The 27,277-nt window shown below is 37.7% G+C and overlaps 1 protein-coding gene across 11 annotated transcripts in view; it reads left to right on the top strand.

The window, feature by feature from the left end:
- The window catches only part of LOC122564877 (disabled homolog 2-interacting protein-like), a 684,630-nt gene that overhangs the window by 574,972 nt on the left and 82,381 nt on the right, over window positions 1–27,277 (top strand). For all 11 annotated transcript variants that reach the window (XM_043720268.1, XM_043720274.1, XM_043720269.1 and 8 more), the window contains 3 exons: window positions 4,559–4,712; window positions 13,128–13,226; window positions 21,651–22,205. In XM_043720268.1, coding sequence (XP_043576203.1) covers window positions 4,559–4,712; window positions 13,128–13,226; window positions 21,651–22,205 — 808 coding nt within the window. The remainder of the gene's footprint in view (window positions 1–4,558; window positions 4,713–13,127; window positions 13,227–21,650; window positions 22,206–27,277) is intronic.

Genomic DNA, 27,277 nt, shown 5'->3' with positions numbered 1-27,277 from the left:
TATGTATTTCCTGTGATTATATGGGCAAACCCAGCTGTTATCAGATGTGAAATTTATGAACAGGATATTGTGTGTTCTCTTGGGAGTTGAAAAAGGAGGTAACTGCAATACTGCATACAAATAAGGCATTTTCAATTCTTAAACTGGGTTGGTAAGAGGTGACTGTTTTGTGCTGAGGAATAGCAATACCTTAAGGATTATTGAACAGAAGTTCAAGTTGGAATTTCTTTAATCCACAAAAAATACTTCAGGCTTGTATATTCAGTTCATTCTTCTATATGTTGTACTATTCAGTTGATTTATTGTGAAGCAAATGATACAGGAAGCAGCAACAATTGTATTTTTGCAATTCATTTTCTGCCAGAATTATGTTAAGTTTAAAATCACATGTAATCTTCCAGAAAGATGAAAAAAAATGCATATTTCTTCTGTGGAGTTGTTCTCTGTGTAGGTAAACTTTTGAAGAATAATTCTGGAAAATTTTATTTTACAAACAAAAGAGACCATTTAATCAAGTGTGAGCTGAAATGTAATAGCCCATTTATTTGGGTGGTAACTATTTTGTTGACACACATAACAAAAGGTCAAGATCAGTGTAAATAAAACAATTTCAGGGATAATGACAGCTTTTGAAATTGAAGGAGCTGATTAACTTGCATTCTTACTTGAAGAGCATATACCTTTTCTGTGTGTTAAATAATGACACTTCTTCCGATATGTAATATAAAATGACACTTTATTCTGCATAGTCTTGATTTATGTTTTTCATAGAACCCTTTTAACATTAGATTAGTAGTATGATTATTGCTGAGATTATAACAAGCTGTTTTGGCAAATTTGTCATTACTGCCAATTATGAAACATTACAATCAGTACAAGAAGACCTTCCCACCAGTTAATGTATTGGGTAGCTGAGACATTAATTCGCCTGAGTATTTCTGTGGGTGGAAAATCACTACTCTTCATTCCTAGAAGAATTGAGCTCCGTTAGAATAGTAGCACATCCATTAGGAGAAATAATTTATATAGGACCATGCAGTTAATTAAAGTAATCTATGGGTAAGAAAAAGTACCATCACAGATTGCATATCTTTGTGCCAAAAATCTTTGGGAAAAGTGGTTTAGAAAAATGAATGCAGTACAAAGAGGATTATCCTAGGTGTGAGTGCAATTATTAAAATTCTTATTGAGCGAATGACTGTGCTATCACGGGTCTATTTTCCTAACAGTATCATGATTACACAGGCCATGATGTAATAGTGCCAGTTGAGTCTTATGAATCAAGACAATATGAAAAAGGAGGTACAGTTCTCATACTTGCAGTTTCTGATATGTACATGATTTTAAAAGATCATCATTTTAATTACAATCGAATTGTTTTGTTAACTTTTCATTTGGTATTTGCTTATTCAGAGTGCAATGCCACCCTATAAATATAGTGATGGAGTCCAGTGTAAAGTCATTCTGAAACATAAGATTCACAACCTATTTTGTTAACATAGGAGTTTCTATCCATCCATATTGTTTCGTCAGCAATATGTTTCACTGCGTCTTTTTCATTGGTCTTCTCTTCATTGCTGTCTATGAAGGTTGAGAGATAGTGGAAATAGCTTCAAATATATTAATAGCTAAACACAGATAGAGAACTCACATGTCCATGATAGTATTGTCTATTTTTAAAAAAATGTTCTTGAATAACAACCCTTGTTTTATAATAATTCGTTGCTGTATATCTTTATTTACACATCCTTGTAAATGGAAGGTCCACAACTAAGAGACCAAGTAGTATCTTTCTTCCAAAACTCTGGTGTTGTTTCCTTAGAGCCAGTATCTGAGAGAGAGTGAGACAAAAAAAAGTTGGAGAGCCTTATATTTGATTTTCTTTATCTCCCTTGAGAAAATAATAATCTTAGGCACTCCCTTCGGCTTGAGGATTTCAAATCCAGATCATTATTTTCAGAAAGGGCTGATAAGTCCAAAATGCAATCTTCAGATGGCCATATGCAGGGCACATGGTGCTTGAATAGTTGGATAGATAGGTTGTTCGGAGATTTGTGCAGGAAGTAGTAGGTAGTTTTGACAGGTGATAAGTGAAACTATCTGAAAAAGGAATAATCTTTGTTAAACATATCTGTTAAAACGGTACATTGGAGCCTTTTTACATTCTGATATGTACTTTAATGTTAAATCAAGTCTAACAAATTTTCCCAACTAAATTAGCTGTGACAATTAAGCTAAAGTACAAAATATTGAATACTGAGTATAGAAAGCTCAACCAGAAGATGGAGATGATGATTTTTCCTTTCCAGTCAAGTATTCTATAGCAGAGACTGCTACACTTCATTATGTTTGGCAGAGTTGGACTTCTGGGGGAAGAACAGTTTAATATAGATGCAGACATGATTTTCTTTTTGGTGATAACAAAATTATATCCATCACACTGCCACTAAAGTAACAATCTTTAACACATCTCAAATAGTAAATGTGATCAGAACCATTAACTTTACCTGCTATGCCAGGGGTTCCCAAACCATTGGTCGTGATCCTCAATGGTGACACATCTGGAGTTGTAATCAGTCCCTTCTCTGAGACAGCAATAACAGCTGGGAGAGTCGACCGCTCAGCCTATAAGCCTGCACCCATTGAATCAGTATCATCACATAGCAAGGAAAGACTGTGAGCTTGAATCACTCTTTGAAATAACCTTTGCGATCAGTTTGAATAGAACTGGGATGTTTCTATACTGGTTGGTGCGAGCAGAGAGCAGCAAGTGAAACACTGAATGTGGGGGAAAGGGGAGGGAGAGGGCCTGATGAATGTGTCTGGGAGGGAATTTTGGAAGAGAGGCTGAGTGAATGTGTGAAGGAGGGGGATATGAAGAATGGAAAAAAGGGAATAGTGTATAGTTGCAGGGCAGGAAATCTGAGAAATGGGGCCAAGTATGTGTATGATAGAGAGAAAGAGGGGCTAGATTCTTTTCAGGGAATATGGCAGAGCTTACCTGAAACCTACATGGCCACATAAACCATTTTAACAGAGTATTTTTAAAACTCAGATTTTCAATTTATATGATGTGTTATTGCTCACTTTTTTTAAAAATTCACTCATGGGACATGGGTGTCTCTGGCTGACCAGCATTTATTGCTTTTAATAAGGTGGTTGTGAGATACCTTGTTAAACCACTGCTGTTCATGTGCTGTAGATTGAGCCACAATTCATGCAGGGAAGATTTTGACCTAACAACAGTGAAGAAAGAGTGATACATTTCCAAGTCAGGATGGTGAATGCCTTGGAGGGGAACTTGCAGGTGGTGGTGTTCGCATGTGTCTGCTGCCCTTGTCCTTCTAGATGGAAGTGGCCGTGGGTTTGGAAGGTGCCGTTTAAGGATCTTAATACACAGACTATAATAATAATAATCTGAATGTTATTATACTAGTGTCTGGATTATGCTGATTATAAATGGTTAAAATGGGGTCCCATTGGAAAATAGTTTGGGAGGCAGTGTCACATGCAATCATTTGCATTTGGTTGCATCTGTGCTGCTTTGTGTAGACCAGACTTCAAAATATCAACTAAATTGTCCAGAATTTCAAAAAGGAACCGTGTTATATGAAAGGAGTATTACTTCAATAAAATGCCACAAGTATTCTTATTGTATACGATTATATATTCAGCAAATCTATGTGGCCACATCAAAGAAAAGAGGGTTTGACACCAGGCTACAATAGGCAGCAATGATTCTTTGCCCCTTCTCAACTTGTATAGATTAGACCTAGTCTTGTAACAACTTCTAATTTGTACAATATGCAATAGTGCGATGTGTTATCTGATGAGGATTGTGTATAATGCTGCCTCATGAGGATCAGCCATTTCTTGTATTCTGTCATTTTCAATTATAGTTACTTTCTGTTGAAAAAGTAGATAAAAATAATGTAACCTAGGAACACACCAGAATGGAATCCCAATTTGAATCCCATTAATCTCCTTTATCTTTCATTTCCCACATGAGTTTGATAAGATGTCCTATAATGAATCTCTGTATTCAGTGCTGAAACATTGTTGGATACTTCATTGGAAGTGGCTATCCAAACATTGAAAAGCTTGCCCAATCATTGTCAGATTTCTATTGACTGTGGGAAATCACTGCAGCTGAACTTTGGTCCTCTCCTCTCCTCCCTTACCATCTAATTGTAGCAGTGATCACCATGACTAGGAGCAAAACTGACCTAATTTTCTTAACTGACCAAAGTGGTACTGAAGTTATTTATTAGTTAGCTCAATGCCTGTTGATTGCCTTGCTGATGTTCATCGTTTTGATCCAGCAGTCTGTACATGAATGTAACTCGTTCTGACTGTCTGGTTCAAAAGAACATTGTATCCCAACTGGACAACCAAGAATATCTCTAAATTTAATGATAAATGAAGTGATATACATTCAGGAAAACTGCATGCAAAACCTATTCTGATAATTTAACCTGTGCAACTATGTATTCACATCAGAAAGATTTGAAAGAGAGAGATTGCTTTTTGATCCTTCCTTGTTTGTGCTTCTTTTCAGATCACGTCTAATGCCGAGGTTGAAAGAATCGCGTTCTCACGAGTCTTTGCTCAGTCCTAGTAGTGCTGTGGAGGCATTGGATCTCAGTATGGAGGAAGAAGTCATGATTAAATCTGTTCACAGTAGTATCCTAGGTCAAGATTACTGTTTCGAGGTAAGCAGAGAAGCACCAAAAATCAGTGTTTTCATCAACTAGTCATAAAGTCATTTTTCTGATTTGCACACCCGTAACTTGGTTCAACAATCCATTTGATAAACTAAATAATAAAACTCAGAACTTTCAACATCAAAGAACATCAGTGTTTTAGAGTGAAACTGTAAAGAAACAGTTTCTGATCACATTGGAAACATTAGAAGAGTGGATTGAAAGGTTGATTTTTAAGTTGGCCTTTGAACCTACAAATCTAAGCAGATTGCAGAAGTACTTTGGGCAGAGTGAAACTCTGGTGTCTGAAGGCCCTGTCACAAAGACTGGGGCAATGTACAACTTGCTGGAATGGGAGAAAATGTATAGAAGGCCAAATTCTAAAGGATTTCAAAAGACTGAAGAGATTATGAAAGGATTTAAAGATGAAGTCAAGGCGTATATTAGTATCACAGTCTCAGTATTTTCTACTCAGTAATAGGCCTCATTTTTTAAACGTGGTTAAATTGAACTCCTCCCTTCACAAGTGGTGCTAAGTAGAGGATGTCTTTTTAATAATGCTAAGCTGTTTGATAAATTTCAAAACTCCAGTTCAGAGTTTACACATGAATTAAAGTTGCCCACTACTGCTGCAAAGGAATGTTAAGTATCCAGAAGGCAGAGCTCTTCTTGTACAATCTTAACGACTTTTTGTGGAACACCAAGCATTGCAGCAAAGTTATCAGGTGTAACTTTGCACTACTGATTTCTCAGTTTTGAACTTCACACGTATGAAGTAACAATCCTACAGTCAATGAAATTGACATCCAACCTTATTCAAAGGGACGTTATCACAGAAGACTGATTTCCAACTAATACTCGTTGCTTAATCTCTATTTCTGTAAGTTTTTATTGCAGCTGTACAAAGAGATTTGTTAAAAACATCTCAGCCTTGTGAAAGGTAAAGTATTTTTATCTGCCTTTTCTAAATAATGTTTTTTGAGCTTACTTAGAATACTAAAAATATAAAGCTTTTTTCAGCTCTTATGCCAGACAGAAATTACTGTTGCCATTGTTAACACTTGGAAATTCGGTGGTTTAATGCCTCTGCTATTTCTGAAGGCTTTTAAATGTACTATTCCATCAAAATATCATCAGACAGAGGAACTATAACAGCATTTTAAGCATTCATCCACTGAATATAAATAACAGTAACTTGTAAGTTTACATCTGGTGATGTAAGAAATCTATATATGGAAGTTCTTTTAGTTTTTAATAGTGATTAATCTAGGGTATACTTGTGTGAGAGCCTACTGGAAGTGCAGTTTTGGACAATTTGGAGTTTTTGAAGATTGGAGCTTCTAAGGGAATTGTTGGAGAATTTGAGTCTGGACAGTTTGTCATGGGTAGGTGATGCAATTTAAAGGTCAGCTCAGGGTTAAATAGGGAAAAAAGCAAAAGCATGGTTGGCAAAATTGGCAATAGACGAACCAAGCCAGGACAGAGTCAAGCCATGTTACAGAGTTGGAAATGTGCACTTTTAATTTAGGAGATACAATTAGTTGTCTGAAACTCATCAGGGGTCAGATATGATACCAAAGTTAATTGTTTGATTCAATTTCAGGTAATTGCCAGGAACAGGAATGGAGTCAGTCAGTGTTGTCTAGGAAATTGTAGCAGGGAACAAAGACAGTGGCTTTGGTCCATCCAGTATTTACTTGGAAGAATTTATTGTGAGACCATAATTCGTAGAAGCAGAAATTAGGTCATTCAGCCCTCAAGTCTGCTCTGCCATTCAATCATGACTGATAGGTTTTTCAAACCCACTTTCCAGCTTTCTCCCCATAACCTTTGATCCCCTTGGCAATCAAGGATATATCTAACTCTTTTAAATATGTTCAATGACCTATCCTCCACAGCCTTCACTACTCTCTTGTTCAAGAAGTTTCTCATTATCTCCATTCCAAAGGATCTTCCCTTTCCTCTAAGGCTGCACCTTCAGATCCTCGTCTCTCCTGTCAATGGAAGCATTTTCCCAATGTCCACTCTGTCCAGGCCATTCAGTATTCGGTTCTGAGGAAGGGTGACTCGACCCGAAATGTCTAATCAAATTTCTTTCCACAGATGCTGCTAGACCTGCTGAGGCTTTTCCAGCAACTTCTGTTTTTGTCTCTGATTTACAGGATACACATTCTTTTGGTTTTTATTAAGAGATATCTTACCTTTGTAAGAGTCACATTAAAAGCCATTTTTGACTTTGATGTGAGCTGTCTGATACTGAGGTGGGGAAGACACCAGATTGGAATGATGCAAGTATAGAGTTCAAGAGAAGGTGGGCACAGTCATAGAGTTGTACAGTATGGAAACAGACTCCAAGGAGGTGACATGTACAAAAGCAGGAAAGGATGATTTGAAGTTGGGTGATAGTGTGGAGGGGGTTCAAATGTTTTTTTTCTCAGGAGAGGATGACAGCAGATTTGAAGGTGGACAGCACCTCTGGTCAGTAAGCTATTGAAAGTGTCAGTTTGCTGGAGACCAGGAAAGGAAGTTGGGTGGTCAGCAGCTTAGGGATACAGTCGAAGGAACAGGAGCAGGGTCTCATTGTGTAAGAGGAGCTCAGAGCAAGCAGAAGAAATAAAAACAGGAGTTGACCAAAGAGCATCATGAGAAATAAGAGATTAACTGGAAGGAAATAGGAGAGAAACTACAGAGATACATTTTCGATGATTGGGCAATGGGAAGCCTTTAAGGAAGTTTGACCTTTAAAAGGCAAAGGGAGTGGAGGGAACTGACAGAGGCAGTTTATCAAATGGTCTCAGGCTAATGACAAAGAGGTCCGTGAGTTGTTCACACTTATTTGGAGGTGAAGGAGCAGGAGACAGGTTTCAGTAGAGACAGTTAATGTTTTATTCAATTCAGGAATTATAGCAAAATAAAAAAAAGTCCCATTCTACTGTTTGCGCTGAACATTATGGAAGTAATTGCATAGAAACTTTTCTCCTACCTTAATAAAAGAGACTGTCTCACTGAAATGCTTCTTTTTCTCAATCTTTATTTCTCATTAATACCAAAATAGAGTTCTCTATTGATGAATTAAATGTGATATTTTATCATTTTTTTCTTTGCGAGGTTTTCTATCTTCCTGGGAGTGTGCAGTCCAGACTCTAGACTTTTCCATAGCTGGCAACAGTCCCAGTCCTCCTGAAGCTGTCGTAGGGCAATGTTAAAATATTTTTAATGCCTATATACAGTTGAATGATTTGATAACATCTGAAGCTCTGTCCAGTAGTGGACTAACGATCAGGACAGAATAAAACAGTCCTACCAGCATGGATCCCTTACCTAACAACATCAGGAAGTCAGTCATTGTATAATTCGGTACTGGCACCCAACTGCATACACTTTTTCATGTTGCAAGAAAAAACAAACTGGTGAAATTTTTTTCATATTTTATCTATGTGTTTCTTATGGTCTTACGCATGTGGAAAAAATAATAATCTTTTGTATGTGTTCATAGACAGTTGGTGGAAAGAAAAGTTTCTATCAATACAGTAAGACAGTTTAAGTAGTAAATAATATTGAATATGTATGTTTAGCAGTTGCATTTCTCATGCATACTATATTACATTTAAAACATCTACACTTGAATGTAACCCATAATTCTAGTGATTTATCAATTCGTGTAAATATTTAATATATCTTATGCATATTACAATTTTCCTCAGACCTGTTCCAGTTGCCTAATTGCATATTCAAAAAACATTTTCTCTGCTACATTTATGTGTATACAGATGCTGGAGATTAGACTCGAGAGTATCATGCTGGAAAAACAGGAGGTCAGGCAGCATCTGAGGGGCAGGAGAATCAACGTTTCGAGCATAAGCCCTTCATCAGGAATGGGGCTTCATTTGTGCCTGAAATGTCGATTCCCCTGATCCTCAGATGCTGCCTGACCTGCTGTGCTTTTCCAGCACCACACTTTCAACACAGAATCATATAGTAGACTTAACATCAATACAAAGGAATTTTTAATTTATGGGTCTTTTGCTTGCAATAGATCTGAAGCACTTCTTAAGATGCACCATATTCTAGGTTTTGCAAGATTGATTGGTGTACATATTCCCAATTCAAAAAACTTTAGGTCTCTTACTGTGAATTATTGAAGTGTTTTTTCCAAATACTCCCTCAGGAGTACCTCAGGCATGATACTCTGATTCCCTATTAGAAAGGCTAAGGTTTAATCACTATGTAACTTGAAATTTAAGCACATTGAAAGCCCAAAGATCATGAAGCGGAGATTCCTTATTCCACTGGCAGCAGGGCTTTACAAAGCGGGAGTGTGCTGGGCCCATAACCCAGAGGTCGATGTATTGGAACCATCCTCTGCTATGGACGGTATGGTGGCTCAGTGGTTAGCACTGCTGCCTCAGCGCCAGGGACCCAGGTTTAATTCTAGCCTCGGGCAACTGTCTGTGTGGAGTTTGCACATTCTCCCCGTGCCTGTGTGGATTTCCTCCCACAGTCCAAAGATGTGCAGGTTAGGTTAATTGGCCATGCTAAATAGCCTGTCGCGTTAAGTGCATTAGTCAGGGGTGAATGTAGGGGAATCTGGGTGGGTTGCTCTTCAGAGGGTCGGTGTGGACTTATTGGGCCGAAGGGCCTGTTTCCACACTGTCGGGAATCTAATCATCATGAAGAAAAATTAGGATTTGAACATCTGGTTGTGTAAACCCTTTAACTGTCTGATCCTTTTCCCCAGCAGGTTTCCCTCCCCAAAGATCCTTCCAAAGGATCTTTTGACTGCTCCAGCTACCCTGCTTGGAGCATTCCCTTACTTTGACATTTGTTGCTGGACTTCCTGGTGCAACTGCTCCAGCTGCCCTGTTCAATTACCTTTCTCACCAATATCACTTGGAAGTTGCTTTACACACATTTGAGAAATGCTGTCCTTGTAACTACATGTGGCTCACAATGACTGTTTGATAAGCAGGTTTGGTGTGCTATGGCATCTAGAATGTGATCATGGCAACTGATAACAGTTGGGCTAATATCCATCATTTGCATTTGCTCGAGAGAAATCTCTCAGCCTCTCATCCTTCATGGCACCTTTCAAAAGTTCTAGTCTCTGTGGCATATCACCCATGTTGGGGTCTGGGTCAGTCAGCTTTCCCTGAAGCAGGTCATTAGCAGCACCTGTTTCTTCAGTTTTTTGCCTCTGGGAAGGGTCTGCTTGCATGTTTTCCAGGCTTTCCCACAATGGATACACCCCTTGGATTCATGACACTCGCAGATCACTTCACAATCCTTGAAACTCCCAAGGGACCTATCATTAATTGTGTATATCCTTCACTTATTAGACCCCTCAAAATGCATCACTGTGGATCTTGTTCTCAACGTTGTGCCTATGAAACCAATACGGAACACTGAAACAGACAAACTAGTCTTGTACTAATCCTCTGGCAAGAATTGAAGGTTTTTGAACATGGGTGAGAATGGCCTGCATGATCTTGAAAATGTTTTAGAGTTCTATCACTACTGGATAAAATTCATTGCAAAGATGTCTATACGTTTCTTGATGACCAGCGATTCCATGCTGGGGAACTTGCTTCCCTGCTTCATCATTCATTAAGGCTGATGCCATTGAATAACTTCACCACCTCCAAGGGTACAGCGACAAGGTCCTTCACGTTGCTTCTGCTCATAAAACCTGTCCAGTAGCTACGTCGCTTACTGTTGTCCTCAAAATCCTTGTCAGCAGCTCAAAGATCCACAGCAGATGTTACTGAAAATCTGTATCTCTTCCCAATATTCCCCAATGGGCTTTCCCACAGAGATATTTCATCATGAACGCAGCCTACTCATTTACATTGAGGTCCTTGCATGTCATAACCAGCTTTGGGTCCTAAATCCATCTTTCAAGCATTGAACCATTGAGTGTTTCCAGTCTTTCTTCAGGTATACCAGCTTTGTACTCATTAACAATTAGGCATACTGTTTCCATTGTTCATAATATCAAGAAAATACATCGGTGGAGCCTCTACCCTAGTTTGGCCTAAAGTTTCAATTTCTTGTGCTGATGCCTGGGTCTTAACTCATACCAGTGCGGTTTTAGCTTCCTTTGTGGAACCTGCTGCTTTCAGTTCCTCTAGCATCAACTCCATCTTGGCTAAGCATCTGTCAACTTCATCTACCACACCTCTATGCTGTGGAATCCTGCTGATTATACCAGAAATGTACCATGCAGTTTTAACACATGGCCAGCTGAAAGGTCATGAAGTAGGATTATTTATTCCATTGACATCCAGCCAATACAAACATGAAGGAAAATGTGAGATTCTACAAGGAACACGCAAGGAAAACAGTATGTGCTGGATTCAAGCCTGTGGTTTACATCTGGTTGTCAAAATCCTGTGTCTGTCTGATCTTTCTCCCCATCTAGCCTCCTTCCCCAAGACACCCTTTTCTCTAGGGAGCCCATTCGACTCCCCTATCTGTCCTGATCAGTGCCCTTCATTCCTTCTGATGCTAGAGGTTCAGTTAAACCGAGTTTTTACTGTCTGTCAGCAAGAGTAATGGTTTGGACTAATGGCCTAACACGTTTGAATGGTAGCTGGGGAATTTAAATTAAGTTAATTAAACAATTCTGGAATTATAAAGCTCATCACAGTACTGGTGACCATGTTATAAAAATGCAGCTGGTTCACTAATGTCCTTTATGAAGGAAATCTGCTTTCATTTTCCAGTCTGACATATGTGCGATGCCAGATCCTCATCAATTTGGTTGACTCTGAACTGCTTTCTGAAATGGCCTTACGAAGACCCTCATTTGTATTAAAGAAGGTGACTCACCATTATTTTCTCAAGGGCAATTAGGGATGAGTAATAAATTATGGCCTTAGTAGTGCACTACATTCCATGAATAAATGTAAAATAAAAGTCAAGAGGCCCAATTCTTATTTGCAAAATGGGGCCTCTCCTCCATAATTTCAATAAGCTATGAGCATTCATTGAACCCTGCCAGGCAACTTCAAGAAATAAGCTAGAGCTTATTAAAAATAATGCTCGTTCAAGTTGGTAATTGTTAGGGCCCCTTCGTTTATTGCTAATCATACAATATTGCAGTACAATTCATAAGAAAATCAGAACTTCAAGGTGAGTATTAAATGAAGAATTGTATATGTGTACAAAATAAGTAATTAAGTTCACTAATACTTGCTAATATTGCAATCCTCTGAGGTTAGTCCACTTTTTAAGCACACTCATTTTTTGAGAAAAACATGTAAAGTACCCTGAGGGCAGACCTTAATTTCTTGCGTACACACTGTTGTTCAGTCCGGATTATGTCTGTTAGACTATTTTAGTGCTCAGTTGACTATGGTAATACTTGGTAACATTCTGTATGTATTAATAAGCATCCCAGGTCACCCATGTTATTACTTCCATGTTGTGGGAGTGGGTTAATTGTATTCTAAGAGTCTACACTTCAACCAAATCTTCTGCTGCTTTTGTGTTATTGAGGTCAGTATGGATGTTTGTTTAAAAAAAAACTAAAGGCAGTTTGGACACAAAAGACCTATTTTTCATTATTTTGAGCATGTTCTATGTGGAGTTATTAAATTCAAATATATTAACTGATTCATGTTGCATTATTTATTGTAATTCTAACAATGCTTTGAAGACTACACTACCTCCATTTTTAAATAATGTTTAGCAGTAATTTTGTGAAACTGAAGACCATTCAAATAAAATTCCATGCATTTCAAATTTAATATTTGTAGCTTAATATGAAGGATGAGTCACTAATCAGCAAACACCTATTTGATTGCAGCATGACATCAAAGGATTTGTTTTCAAATAAAAATTCCCTCTATTTTTGAAATCTAATTAATGCTTTTGTTGTCATTGTGAAATGACACCCTTGTTGTTGAAATGTATCCATGTAATCAAAGTGACAGTTGTTGTCTATTGAGCAAAATGCAACACACTCAACCTGGGCAGTTTTTTGTGAAATTGTTAAATATCTTCCAAGAATAACAACTTTGCCCAAGTTGAAATTATTCATCTATAAGTATATTTTTTGATCTCTGACATCTCAGGTAAACCTAAGTTTGTCCTTGCCCAAAATGTGCATGCGCCCTATCAGAACAAGAATTCCTTAGGAGGAGGAGGAACGTACACTATTTACTTCCCTAGCAAAATAATTCTACAGCCAGATCTCCTCGATTCTGTTATTGCTGTCACTCTCAAATGAGATCTCGTAACTTACTGAATGAACTTGAATTCCTTTTGATTTATATGGCAAAAAGGTATGGGCAGCTGATTGCCTATGTGTTTCACATTAGATGAAAACATTTTAATATTTCGTAATGGGAGCTTACTGACAGATTATGTGGAAGACAAATTGAATTAAAATAATACTGAGAAATCAATTTATCATTAATGCAGGTGACAACTTCAACAGGCAGCAAATGCTTCTCATGTCGTTCAGTAGCAGAAAGGGATAAGTGGATGGAAAATCTACGCCGTGCAGTACAGCCAAATAAGGTAAAAAGAAAACTGACTACAAGGTTCAAAGGTATTGTTGCTTGCCTTATAAATGAAAACAAAATGGTGCAGATGCTAGAAACTGGAAATACAAACATGAAGTGCTAGAGAAACTCATCAGATCTGACTATATCTATGGGAAGAAAGAAAATTAATGGTTGAAGTTCAATATGTCTCTTCTTAAAAACTGAAGAGAAAGTTAGAGAAGTGATGGATTTATGCCCATTTATATAAAACCCATCATTTGTTTAACTTTCTATAGTACAAAAAACAGTCATTTTTGGACTTGCTGTGCTAACTATGTTTCTCTTTCCAGAGATGCTATTAGACCCGAGTTTCTCCACAACTTTCACTTTTTATTGCCGCCTTATAAAGTTCAATTTTGAGTATCAATTTGCAATTTTTCTTTTAATTGAGCTTTATACAGAGCAGTGTTTCAGACTTTCATAAAACTATCAAATGGATTTCCATGGAAGTTCCAGAAATGATTTTCTGTAGTCTGTGACTCAGTTTAGTTGCCCTTTTGAACTAAGATATGGTACACCCTATTTGCATGTATGCTGTCCTGCTTTGTGACCATATTACTTCTCAATCCATGAAGCCTTGGAGATCTTCTACGAGTGTGAATATTGCCATTATAATAATTAAATCGTTGCTTCTACAAGCAAAACACAGTTAGCACAAAACATTTTTAAAAATCCATCATTTTAGACCTTCCACTTTAGTTCAGATGGTTGTAGAGTGACTAACAGCTGAGAGAAGCTGTACATGTTCTTGTACAGTCAGTTCTGATATAACACAATAGTTGCATTCTTGTGTGATCGCATATTATAAGATAATCACGCAATAGCCACACCATTTAAACTAATGGGACTGGAATCGTATTATAGCCAATACAGGTAAGGAAAGTTCTCATTCTACAAATAATAGTCTAAATTCTTCAATCCTGTTAAAGCCAATTTGTGTTGAAGAAACACATGTTATAGCAGAACCAACTGTTGTCTGGTGACTAACATTTCATATTAGCCTGAATTCTGCATAAATTAGTGACTTTGAAACTGTCAATGTTAATCATTATTACCCTGTACAACTGATGCTGCTTCTGGAACCCACATGTGCAGTTATATGTGTAAATCCTGAGGTTGCTATCCATGATCATCTTATTCTTCATCAGGTGCACTGTTGAGATTCCATGCAGAATGTAATTGTTTGGATGTCATTGAATCAACAAAAACTTCACAGTTATGTTTTTAAATATTTTAATCAACCTATTGAGAGATATTATGACACACTTCTAAAGCAGGAGGGATGAAAACCCGGGTCTCCTGACTCAGAGATAAGGTTGCTACCACTAGACCCCCTCCCAGATGTAGATATTTTCTAACCAACCTAATCAGGGATGTGTGATAATATCTGTGGAGCAGGTGGAACTTGAACCTGGGTTTCCTGCCTCAGAGGTGGGGGGTTACAGCTGCACCACAGGAGCTCTCAACATACCTTTTGTTATGTTTTTGGCTTTCTGTACCAATCCTTGTAAATGTTATCCCTTGTTAACTACATATCTGGGTTTTAATGCCATGCTAAGTTTAAAGTTGTTGCGAACAGCCTCACAAATTTCATAAAGGTTTGGTATAATTTTTTTTTGTTTTTGTACTCAAAACCTCTATTTTTGAAGCCCACAATCCCATATACTTTGATAGTTATTCTCTCAGTATGTCCTTACACCTTCTATTCACATGAAGCTCCCAAGTTCCTCTATCCCAAGACACTACTTAGATCTTGGGCATTAGGTCAGATTGCTTCTCCCTCTGGTTAGATGCATCATTTCACACTCCTGCATATTCAATTTCATCTCATGTTCAGTAATTAGAAAGTAGCTTTGTGTTAGTAGACGGATACAAAAACACTGGTGTGAATTATGGCACAATATTTTCAGCCCCAGCGGAGCCTGGGATCAGAGCCAGGTGAGAACTAAAATATAGTCATGGTTCCTCCTTTTTGCCTCTGGGCTATTTTTAAGGAGATTGGGGGTACTGGTGGAGGTGGAGAGGGTGCCATTGGTGGCAGGGCTACCCACCCGAATGCATCTGGTATCCAATCCAGCTCCCTGAGCTCATGACCTCAAGGTGCCTGCAAGTGGCGAAGCCAAGTTGGGTGTATGGAGGCAGTCTCCAATTAGGAGAGATTTTCTGTTCATGTTGTAAGCTGCGGTGGCCTGACTGCAGAAACCATTTTAAAATTTGGATTTGGAAAAGCTGAAGTGAGGGAGCCTCCATCTTGAAGTGTCCTCTGAACGACTTACTTAACCTTTACTGCAGCCTGCTGCTTCAGTCAAGCTGGAAGGCCTCTTATTGGCCCTTACACTTTGAGAGAAAAGATGGCAAACAGTCCAGGCCAATAGAAGTCTGCTTCCTTGTAAACCATAGTGAGTGACTGTTTCGCCTGAGCACTGGGTAAAGGTCCCAAGCTGTTTCTCCTATCCGAGATAGGAAAATCCTGCATGGTTCCACTCGTGATGGTTTCAGTACACTCCTGCATCAATTTAGAACCTGACTGCTGAATAAGAAAGTAATGTATTTAATAAAAGCAAAAATCTGCAAACCTTGGAAATTTGAAACAAACATAAACAAGGGTGTTTATGGGCTTTCCGTTTACTGAGTTATGTTGGTGTTCTTGCTTTGATGTAGGTCTAAACAGTTTCATGTCAGGACAAAAGCAGTGAATTGACTGTTCTGTTAAATGGATTAAGTTCAAACAAACACATAATCAGCCCTGCAAAGCATCAGTCACACAACCGGTCATTAGTTGAGAGGATTAAGTTAGCTTGCATCTGACTTAATCTGTATTTCATTGCTATATAGCTTTGGATTTTAAAATTGTTTTAGTTTTATAAAATAAGCAGATGACACCAACATTGGTGGTGTAGTGGACAGTGAAGAAGGTTATTTCTAAGTACAAGGGGGCCTTGATCAAATGGGGCGATGGGCCAAGGAGTGGCAGGTGGAGTTTAATTGGATAAATGTGAGCTGTTGCATTTTGGTAAGGACAATCATGGTAGGACTTATACAGTTAATGGGGAGTGTTTCTGAACAAAAAAACCTTGGGGTGCAGGTTCATAGTTCCGTGAAGGTGGAGTCACAGGCAGACAAGGTAGTAAGCAGATATTTGATACTCTTGCCTTTATTGGTCAGTGCATTAAGTATAGGATGTCATGTTGCAGTTGTGCAGGACATTGGATAGGCCACTTTTAGAATACTGTGCTCGATTCTGGTCTCCCTGCTATAGCAAAGATGTTGTTAAGCCTGAAAGGGTGCAGGTTTGCTGGGGTTGGAAGATTTGAGCAATAGGGAGAGGCTAAATAGATTGGGGCTATTTTCCCAAGAATATCAGAAGCTAAGAGGTACCGTTATAGAGGTTTATAAAATCATGAGTGGCGTGGAGAGGGTGAATAGCGAAATTATTTTTCTCAGGTTAGGGGAGTCCAGAACTAGAGGGCATTGGTTTAAGGTGAGATAGGTGAGGGACCTAAGGGTCAACGTTTTCCACACAGAGGGTGGTGCATGCATGGAATGAGGTGCCAAAGGAAGTGGTGGAAGCTGGTACAATTGACAACATTTAAAAGGTATCTGGATGGATATATGAATAGGAAGGGTTTGGAGGGATGTGGACCAAATATTTGCTATAGCAGGGAGATCAGAATGAAAAACACAGTATTCTGAAAGTGGCCTATCTGATGTCCTGCACAACTGCAACATGTCCCAAACTAGATTAATTTAGGATATCTGGTCAGCGTGGACAAGTTGCATCGAAGGGTCTGTTTCCGTGCTCTACAACTCTATGACTCTAAGTGCAAAGAACTTAGCTGACTGAGTGCGGCTCCAAAAACACTCAAGATGCCTGACACCATCCAGAACAAAGCAGCCGGTTCAATTCACACCATATCCGCAAACATTCTGTCCCTCCACCAATGCTTAGTACCAGCAGGATGTACTATCAACAAGTAATACTTCAGCAATTCAATAAGGTTCCTTAAGCAGCATGTTCCTTAAATGGTAATGGGTTTAAGGAATTACTGTTCAGATGGACAAGGGCAGCAGATAAACAGGAACAACACCACCTGCAAGTTCCTCTCCAAGCCACCCATCTTCCTAACTTAGAAATTTTTAACTATTCTTTCAGTGTTGCTGGCATTAAAACCTTAGAACTCCCTCTCTAGTTATATTGTGGGATCTCCACCAAATAGACTGTAGCCATTCAAGGGCAATTAGGGGTGGCAATAAATGCTGGTGTGGTGAGTGATGCCCACATCCTGTGAATGCAATTTAAAAATCTGATCAGCCATGGTCATTATGGCAAGCAGAGCTAGCTCAAGAGCCCCAGTGGTGTACTCCTGCTCAGATTTCGTAGGTTTGTACCAAGTATTTGGTCAATGTTAGAATATGTAAAGTAAAATATTGCTTTCAGTTGGACAATTTAGCCACCTAGCATTTACTGCACTGCAGACACAACAAAACCTGTGGCTGTAATGGCCTTACTACATTGCTTGAAACAAACTTCGTTTGCAGTTTTGAAGTGGCAGTTCGCTCAGGAAAGTGATTTAGGTTGCCCACTGCAAATTTCTATCAATATTTCTGTGAAGTTATAGTGGAACTCAACGTGAAGGAATTGGCTTACTATTTGTTTGAAATCCCCTCTGAATTCTCATTGTAAGCTGTGAAAAAGCAGATTCTATATAAAAACAGGCCAGCTGCCAAAGAACAGCTTCATAATTTGAATACGTTCCTAAGGCTGCATCATGCAGAGCAAACCTGGACTGCAGTAGAAAGTGAAGGTATTTAGGTATGAGCATAATCAGATGCTCAGCATGTTAAATTGTACAAAGTAATTGGACCAGTATGTCCAACCTCCAGGGCTTTATTCCAAAAGTCAGAATTCCTTGCTTCCTTATAAGCAAACAGAACTAGTGATGAAACAGCCTATAAACCTGTACGAATCTATCACCAAAGCTTGAAGTTTTTGCTATGTTAGAAACCAATTTTAAATGGCTTAACATTTCCTTCTTAACATCTTTTAAAATTTTCAAATGGCTCCAATTTAATGTGTTGGTATATCTTGCAGATGGATGATCTGCAAATCTCAGAAACATGGCATGCACATCATGATATTATCAACTGTGATTTCTTAAAAATTCATCATTAGGATGTCTGCTTCACTGCTCGGTCAACGTTTATTGCTGCTGTCTAACTGCCCTTGATAAGGTTGCAATGAGCTGCTGCCTTGGATTGCTGCAGACCATTTGTTATGGGTGCACCTACAATGTTCTATTCTCAATCATACAATGGCAGTCCAAACCCTGAATGATCTCTCTCTGATCCTTCAAATCAGAAATCAACTTAGATGTAAACCCAAAACCATCCTGTACAACTCTTTAGCAGTGCACAACGTGTTTTAACCACTGTTTCAGAGATCCACTGGCTTCGCAAGTGGCCAAGTATTGACTTAAGTGGATAAAGCCATAACAAATGGGGACAACAGTAAACAGTTTGGACTGTTATCTTAATATAGAAATTGCAAAATAATAACAAGAGTGCACTTCAACAGATAAAAGTACTGCAGATCTTAACTTGCGGACAGTAGGGTTTTGTAAGTGCAGCGATAGTCTTCTGGTACCTCATTCAAGTGGCTATTTATCATGTGAAATTTGACAGCCAATATGATTGTGGTGACACATGTCAATAGCATAGTAATCAGCACCAAGGGTTCAGTGGAGATAAATGTATATTCTTAAGATATAACCTTGAGCTGAATTTATTCACCCTCTAAAATATTAAAAGCAAGAGTCCATTTGACAGTGCAAAGGGTAATAAACAATTCTTTTAAAAGTTATATTTAACAACTAAAAGCCATAAATTTCCAATTGATTTTCCACATTGGGGCCAGTTTATGCTGATAGTTAAATATAGGGAGTAATTCTGAGTGCATTCCAGAAGTAGGGGAGTACTGTGTGTCAGCTCATTTTGCAGATTTGTCAGTAGCAGTTTCATAATGTTCCAATCTGTGCATTTCCATTTAAGTTCACTTCATTAGTAGGGATTTTGGGTAATAAAATTACAATTGATAGCACTACTCCTGAATCCTTCTGCCATATGTTACTAATTGAGAAATGATTGGGCTCATTCCCCTTTTTTCACCACTCAACTGACCAAGATCTTTTCTTAGATCAGAAGAGAAGTTCAACTCCTGAGTGCTGTAACTGGGAAAGTAGTCAAATGACAGGTTTCTGGTTCAGTTTGAAAATAAAGATTACAATTCAGCACTCAAAAATATGCAAGATTACACCCACCCTTGTTCAGAGAAAAGATTGTGATTTTAAAAGAGGTAGCATTTATTTAGCTCTTGAAAATTCTTTGGTTGCACTGTTTTTCCCTGGAGTGAAGATTTGAAAACTGTGCAAGTTGGTCATCCTTTTGTTCCACTGAAGAAAAGAGTCTGGAGTTTTTGGTAGATTGATATGCTGTGGGTTTATTGCTTGTTTGCTTTGGTTTCTGATGACTGAGCCATTTTCCAACAATGGGATCTGGGCTTCGTCCCTTCACATAATGCCATGATGGATAGATACATTGCATACCCATTTTCTGGATTTCAACTTAGGCCTAAGTCTGCAAGCAGCATTGTGATTTTTTTTAATTAATAACTTGGAGAAGGGCAACCATTAAATTACAGGAAAATTATTTTCAAATTTAATCAGAAATTTGTCCAGAAAGGTCATTTGCATTTTGATGATTTGTCCAGATATGAAGATTATCTCAGTGGGGTCTTGTTGTTCCTAGGGTATTAACAAGCAAGAAAAGTCAACTGACCCCTCAACTCTATTTTGCTTGAAAGTAATGTCCATTTTGAATTTATTGTGTGTGTGTCATGTATGGGCTGCATTAGCAGAATAGAAGAATATCTTGTCTTTTTTTTTTCAACTGTTCCCCAATCAATTAAGTCTGTATCTGATCAGTGCCTGATGTTCAGTGGTGCCAGCAGGCTGGTAGGATACTACTATCCTGACACTACAAAGAATGTCAAAATAAAGCTTTTCACATAATAAGTGTATCAGAAGAACAAGCCTAAATAGAAATAAGTAATACCTGGAGATGAAATTTTAGAAATTGTTTTAGTTAGTTGATTCTGTGATTCTAGTATTAGCCAAACAGTGATATAATATTTCCCTGTTTTTCTCTTGAACACAAGCATAACCATTAAAAAGATTAACAATTTTTGTTGAAATTGTGAATATCAAAACATATCCAATCATATTAAACATTTCTCCATTTGTATCAGTTGTTTGCTAGACTATGGATCGTTAAATAAAATCCTTTTTTGTATTAATTTACCTGATTTCCTGTTTTTGTTTCTCCATTTATTTTTGATGCATAGGCTTAAATATAATTTTGATGAGACAACTAACATTGACTCAAATAAAAAGTTATATTAATCTGAAGAATGCAGTAGGGTCATGTTATGGTACTGGATCAGGAGCTAAGACATGATATGTTTCAATCCTACTGTAACAAGTTGTGAAATAATTTGAATATATCTGGTAATTTGTGGCTCCTGGGGAAAATGATCTTGTCATAAAAATCTAACTGGTTCACTAATGTTCCTTGGGGAATCAATCCAAATCCAACCACTTTACTTGGTCTACATTCTTGACATTTAATGCCTTTGAGGTGGCTTAGTGTGCTGTTCATTTTAGGGCTGAACAATAACTGTACACCCGGCAGCCCACATTGTGGAGACTGTTACGTTGATTTAAAAATAGCATCATAAGTTAATGGACTGACGCTAAACGTGGATACAACACTTGGGAATGTAAGTTGATTCCAGAGTTTAATTTCTCCAAGGATATGTTGACTCCAGGCAGGTAGTGCCTCTTTAACAAGATATAGGAAATGGTCAACTGCTGGCTACTATCATATGCCCTTGAGTAAAGATTGCTTAGCCACACACTCAGCAGTATGGAGGTTTGAGAACAAAACAAAAAGGCATTATATCTATACACAAACTACAGTATAAAGACACATTTAAAATTTTCTTTCAGGAGTAAATTAAACACTTCATCCAGCTGTGTAAGTTAATGCTAGTTAACCAGATGATTAATCAAGAAATGAAAAATCTGCATGGTTCATTTTCTTCCATAATTAAGAGTAATGTTAGGAAGTAAACTGTTAATAAAAGTGGGAATTATTTTGATGTGTTGGGGATTATTACTGCTGAATATGGTGATGCAGTAGATGTTGGATCTCCAAAATTATGGTCATAACAATACTAAGAGGAATCATAATCATGAAAACTTATTATTGTAATTTTAAAAAAATGAAGAGCAGTTTATCAGAGGTTGAAATTAACTGCTACTGTTCCTTTCTTCTGTCTTAGGACAACAGCAGACGGGTAGAGAACCTGCTCAAACTATGGATTATTGAAGCCAAGGATCTGCCAGCCAAGAAAAAGTATTTCTGTGAACTCTGCCTTGATGATACACTGTATGCACGGACTACTTGCAAGCTGAAAACAGACAATGTTTTCTGGGGAGAGCACTTTGAGTTCAGTAACCTGCCCGCAGTCAGAAACATTACAGTGCACTTGTATAAAGAGACTGATAAAAAGAAAAAGAAAGATAAGAATAACTACGTGGGTCTGGTGAACATCCCAATAGCGACTGTGACAGGACGACAGTTTCTAGAGAAATGGTATCCTGTGAGCATGCCCAACCCCAGCAAGGGCAAATCAGTGGGGCCAATGATCAGAATCAAAGCTCGCTATCAGAGCATGAGCATTCTTCCAATGGAGCTGTACAAAGAATTTGCTGAGTACACTACTAATAACTATATGCTGTTGTGCTCAGTGTTGGAGCCTGTGTTGAGTGTCAAGAGCAAGGAGGAGATGGCTTGTGCATTAGTGCACATTCTGCAAAGTACTGGGAAGGCCAAGGTAAGCACAGAGGTTAAAATATTTTCCATTTTTAAGCATTCGACCATATTTTCCTGTTTCAGCAAAACATCCATGGGAGATTTAATATATTCATTAATAAAGAGTTAAAAAGATGGCATTGGTTTGTGGTCTGGAACGTATATTTATAAAGGTTCACGTGAAAGTAATCCATAATGATCCCACGGTTCAGTAGTTGCACAAATTGAGGTTTAGAATAGAAGGGATATATAGCTGAATTTATATTCTTTTAATCAATTGTCAATTTATGTCTAATGAGTGAGTAAATTAAATAAAGGAAAGGATTAAAATCATCCAAAATTGAAAGATTAGAATTTGGTGAAACAAGTGACAGAAAAAAAACGTTCCTTTTATTTTGTGTTTTATTCAAATATAGTCAGTTCTGCTACAACATGATAGTTCTGTTCTTGTACAATCTCATGTTATCAGAAAACCACACAATAGCTGCTCCATTTAAACTAATGGGGCTGGAATCATGTTGTAGCCAATACAGGTAAGAAAGTTCGCATTCTACAAATAACAGCCTAAATTCTTCTGTCGGATTAAATCTATTCGTGTTGAAGAACCACATGTTATAGCAGAACCGACTATGTTCCCAAAAAATAGTTGCATTCTTTCTTTTCTTTCTTTCTTTTTCTTTTCTTTCTTTTCTTTCCTTCTTTCCTTCTTTCCTTCTTTCCTTCTTTCCTTCTTTCCTTCTTTCCTTCTTCCCCCCCCCACCCCGATTAAATAACAATCAAACTGTACCCTTATTCCTATTTGGTAATATTTATAATCGTATTGGTCTTATAGGCAAAGAAATTTCACCCATTTAAAATATCCTGCAATTTTTTCGATGATACAAAAGAAGAATACCTAAAGTGCCATATTAATTTGCTTAGAAGATGGTCAGTTGAAAGGCAGACTGTAACAGAGGTCTCTTTCATCTATATGCATTGTAGAAGTGTATGTAGAGATATTGGCCTAGATTTTCATCCCAGAGGTCAATAGCCAAAGTCAGAAAAATTTTTGACTTTATCCACCCTCCTCATGAGATGTCAGAAAACCGCTCCAGAGACATGATTTTCACAGTCCATGAATGATGGCAGATGTGGGCTCCAGCAAGTAAACACATGAATTAGGAGCAGAACACTTGGTTCTGCAAGTGCACTCCACCATTCAATAAAATCATAACAATAGCTCCACATTCTCACTTGCCCCAATAACCAGCCAATCAACCCAGGAAAGAGGTCGGAGGCAGTGGCTGCTGGATGCCAAAGAAGTCTGTAGAGTCCTTTCCCACTGCCGATAGACATCCTGGTTATAATGGAAAAAGTAAGGCCTTTTATTGTCACAGGCTTTCACCCTCACGCACTTCTCATGCCCGTCAATGCTAGCATACGCCAGTTGCCCACATTCCATGACCCCTCACACCCCTATGCCAAGACATGGCATTTCAATGACCGTTCACCCACTCTACACTATATAGAACCCTCTTGAGACGATAGACTGTGCTAAACATTTTCAAAGAAAGTAATTCATTTATTACCTACCACAAGTGTCAATCACCACAGCCTTTAAGTTATTAATATCAAAAACTTTTGACCTTATGCAAATAAATGTTGAGCTACTGACTATATTAACCAGAGATGCAGAGCTGTCAATCAAACGTGCTTTCCCTGGATCTCAGCTATTTGCACAGTCTAATGGATCTCACAAATTTGCACCATTAAAAGGCACTCTGAAAAGACAAAAATTATGGGAATGAGATGAGGAAAAACATCAGGACCCTCCTGCCATTTTTAAAGAATTCCCTAATCCATCCTGAATTGGTGACAATCCAGACTATTACTACTGCTTAATCACAGCTGTCAATCTTTGCCTTTATGTCGTTTTTATAAATTTTGAAAGTCAGTTTCACTCACTACCTGTAGGATAACATTGTGCTGTGACATTCACTGAGATTTAAGTTAATGATGAGGAAAATAATAACCTAATTAATGCTCCAGTTCGTTGTGTTTCCAGACCGTAACTCTATGTTCCACAATGAATATTATGCATATCACTGGAAATATCAGTTGCATTATATTCAATGCAGATTTGAACATTTATTGTATTCTTAGAAATCGTGAGGTTAGAGTGTAATTTGAGTGGATCTAACAAAAAGAATGAAATAAAGGGGTGAAGAACAGAATGGAATGTTGCTGAATCTTTTTTCATCTTGTACTCACCAGGAATTAATGCAAGAATTAGTCAGGACTTTGGTAAGCCTGTAGTTCTTCCTCAGTGGCACCACCCTGGCTGGTCTGCGCGCTCTTCCTGTAGTATAAATCATTATCATTTGAAATTTGGCATCCTTGCGTTTGTCCTGATGACTAGAAGACAGTTTTTGGCAACATATCTCTGTTTTCAACAATATTTAAGTTCTGTACTACCAAGTGAGCAGTTTTATTTTTTGTGGAATGAATAATTGGTGCAATGTATGATTGTCATTCAAGCTGGAATTTGATTGATAATTACACGGAGAAATTTCTCTACACATTGTTGTAGCTACTGAAGGCTTGCATGAGTTTATAAAACATTCTAAAGCCATTGTTAATCTTAATAAAGAGATATGATTGATATATTGTACAATAACTAGTTTCCTTTTCTTACACTGCAAGACAGTTATTGTTTGATGATAATTTGGTTAACAACTGTCTGCAATATGAACTGAGAACTAACAAGGGCAATGCAGTGAAGTGGTGGAGAGTGAGTTTGGCTTTAATTACCTTTAAAACCCCTTATTCCCCAGCATATTACAACAAAACAGCTCACTAGTCTGTATTACCGCTGCTCATTATCTGAAATCTAAGATAGAGACTAACTGAACCAATGGAGCAGTTATTATCATTCTCTTGGATATAGGAAGCAATGAGTACCTATTGTCATTGGTTGCTTGTTCATTACTTGGATATAGATCTAATTGCTCTGTGATCACTCAAATAACATAACTTCCACAGTGATGAGCACTTCATTCTTAAACTGCACTGGGGAAAATATATTGACTAATTATAATTTGCACTAAGACAACTGATATTTAAATGAATCATTCTGTATTATTCTCTGCTAAGATAATTATTGAATGTACTGATACATCATTAATAATTTTAATTAAGCAGATATTTCCTGGATTAAGTTAATTGCTGTACTAATTATGCCAAAACAATCCTCTGCAAGTTGCAAGCACAAAGAAGTAGTACATTATTTTTGCAATATCTGACCAACCTTGCTCATATTGCTACACAACTCTGCACTCACTTGTTCTATCATCCTGTATTCTAATCCTGCAAGTTTGATTGCAATTTGTCATTTCTACTGAGGCCATGCCACCATTGTAAAAGTGCAACTTTGGTCGTGACTTATTGGATATGTTCTTTGCTGATTTAAGATTATTGACCATGCAAATTATTTTACCATTTCTCATCACTCCTACATCTCTGCAGCTCTGCACCATCCAGATTCCATTCCTATGTTATCTTCACTGTTGAAATCACTTTATTTCTATTATTTTTCCAATGACTAGTGTTCCTCGTGCTTCATCTTCAGTCCTATTTAACATATGAATGCTAACATTTTGTTGCATTATCCATAAATCTATGGTTAACTTGATACATTTATGATGGCACTCAACTTTATCTCCCAATATTCACAGTTGATTTCAGAACTATCATAGTTCTAGCTGAATGACTGCTGTTAAATCCTGGGTCAGGTATTTATCCCAACTCAATGTAAATAGAACCAAAGCTGCATTTTGGTTTCTGCCTACACATATAATCTTCTGGCACCACATCTGAAAACTTTCCCAGTTGTCCCCCTCAGTGAATTAAGATACAGTTTCTGCACTTTAAGACAAACTAACCTCTATGCGCCATCTGTAGTCAGTTTATAAAATTGCATTCATATATGAGGAGGTCCCCTGCTTTTCTCTCTTCATCACTGAAACATTAGTCTGTGTTAATCAAATATTAAGTAACTCTTTTAAAGCAGTTCAAAGACGGTTTATTGAATCGTTCCTATGATGGTGGGACTATCTGATTTTTTAAAAAATTGAACATGTTGGAATTGAGAAGAATGAAAGGTTATCTAATGGAAAAAAATAAGGGCTTGAGGACACTGGGTGGGTACCAAGAATAGGTTTCCTTGTTGTACAGGAAACCAAAAAATGAAGAGGACTTAAAAATGAGTGACCTAATTTAAGACTAAGAGGCCCTTGTAAGACCGAAATGAGAATTCTTTTTTGAGGCTCATGAGAGTATTGAATTCTCTTCCCCAGAAGTTCATGGAGGCTATATTTTTGCATTTTTTTCAAGGCTAAATTGGATAGATTAGCTGATGTGAAGCTGAGATCACAACTACATCAGCCATAGTCTTTCAGTCTAGTGGGACAGATTCAAAACACTAAATGGCTTGCTCCTGCTTCTAAACTCAATGTTCCTGTTAATCCGTGCCTTTGTCGCACCATGGATCCATTCTTGAATGCTTACCTTCATAATCTCACCTTTATGAGCTTACTGTTAGCTTCCCAAACTCATTTCCATGTGAGGCTGCAGTGATCGTTTGGTTTTAACATCATTGTCCTTGTTTTGAAACTCTTCAATAGTTCAGCCATCCCTATCTAAGTGTACTCCTTCAGTTATCAGTCACACTATGCAACCTGCACTGCTTTTATCTCCAGTGGTTTCACTCCAATGTTGGTGTGAATGTAATTCCCCAAGATAATCCTTCAGTCGTGGTGAACATGCCCTGGAATTATCTGCCTAAATCACTTTACTACTACACTTCTCTCACTTGTTCAAAACTCTCTCTTAAAACTTTCTTCTTTTATGCATTTAGTCTTCTACCCTCTCCTAATCTATTGTCCTCAATTTCTTTGAAACACTCCTTGATGTGAGTTAGATTAAACAAATTAGATTAGAAAGAAAATTAAGAATTTATTAAATGTAAAAAGAAGTGGAAAAAAAACTGGAAGGGAAGAAACTAATTTAAGCATGTCTTAGAAGCGATTTCAAAATCAAAGTATCAGCTAGTTCCTC

The sequence above is a fragment of the Chiloscyllium plagiosum genome, chromosome 30, assembly GCF_004010195.1.
Source record: "Chiloscyllium plagiosum isolate BGI_BamShark_2017 chromosome 30, ASM401019v2, whole genome shotgun sequence".
NCBI lineage: Eukaryota > Metazoa > Chordata > Chondrichthyes > Orectolobiformes > Hemiscylliidae > Chiloscyllium > Chiloscyllium plagiosum.
Note: the sequence above shows the minus strand (reverse complement) of the source record. Positions and strands in the feature narration are given on the sequence as shown.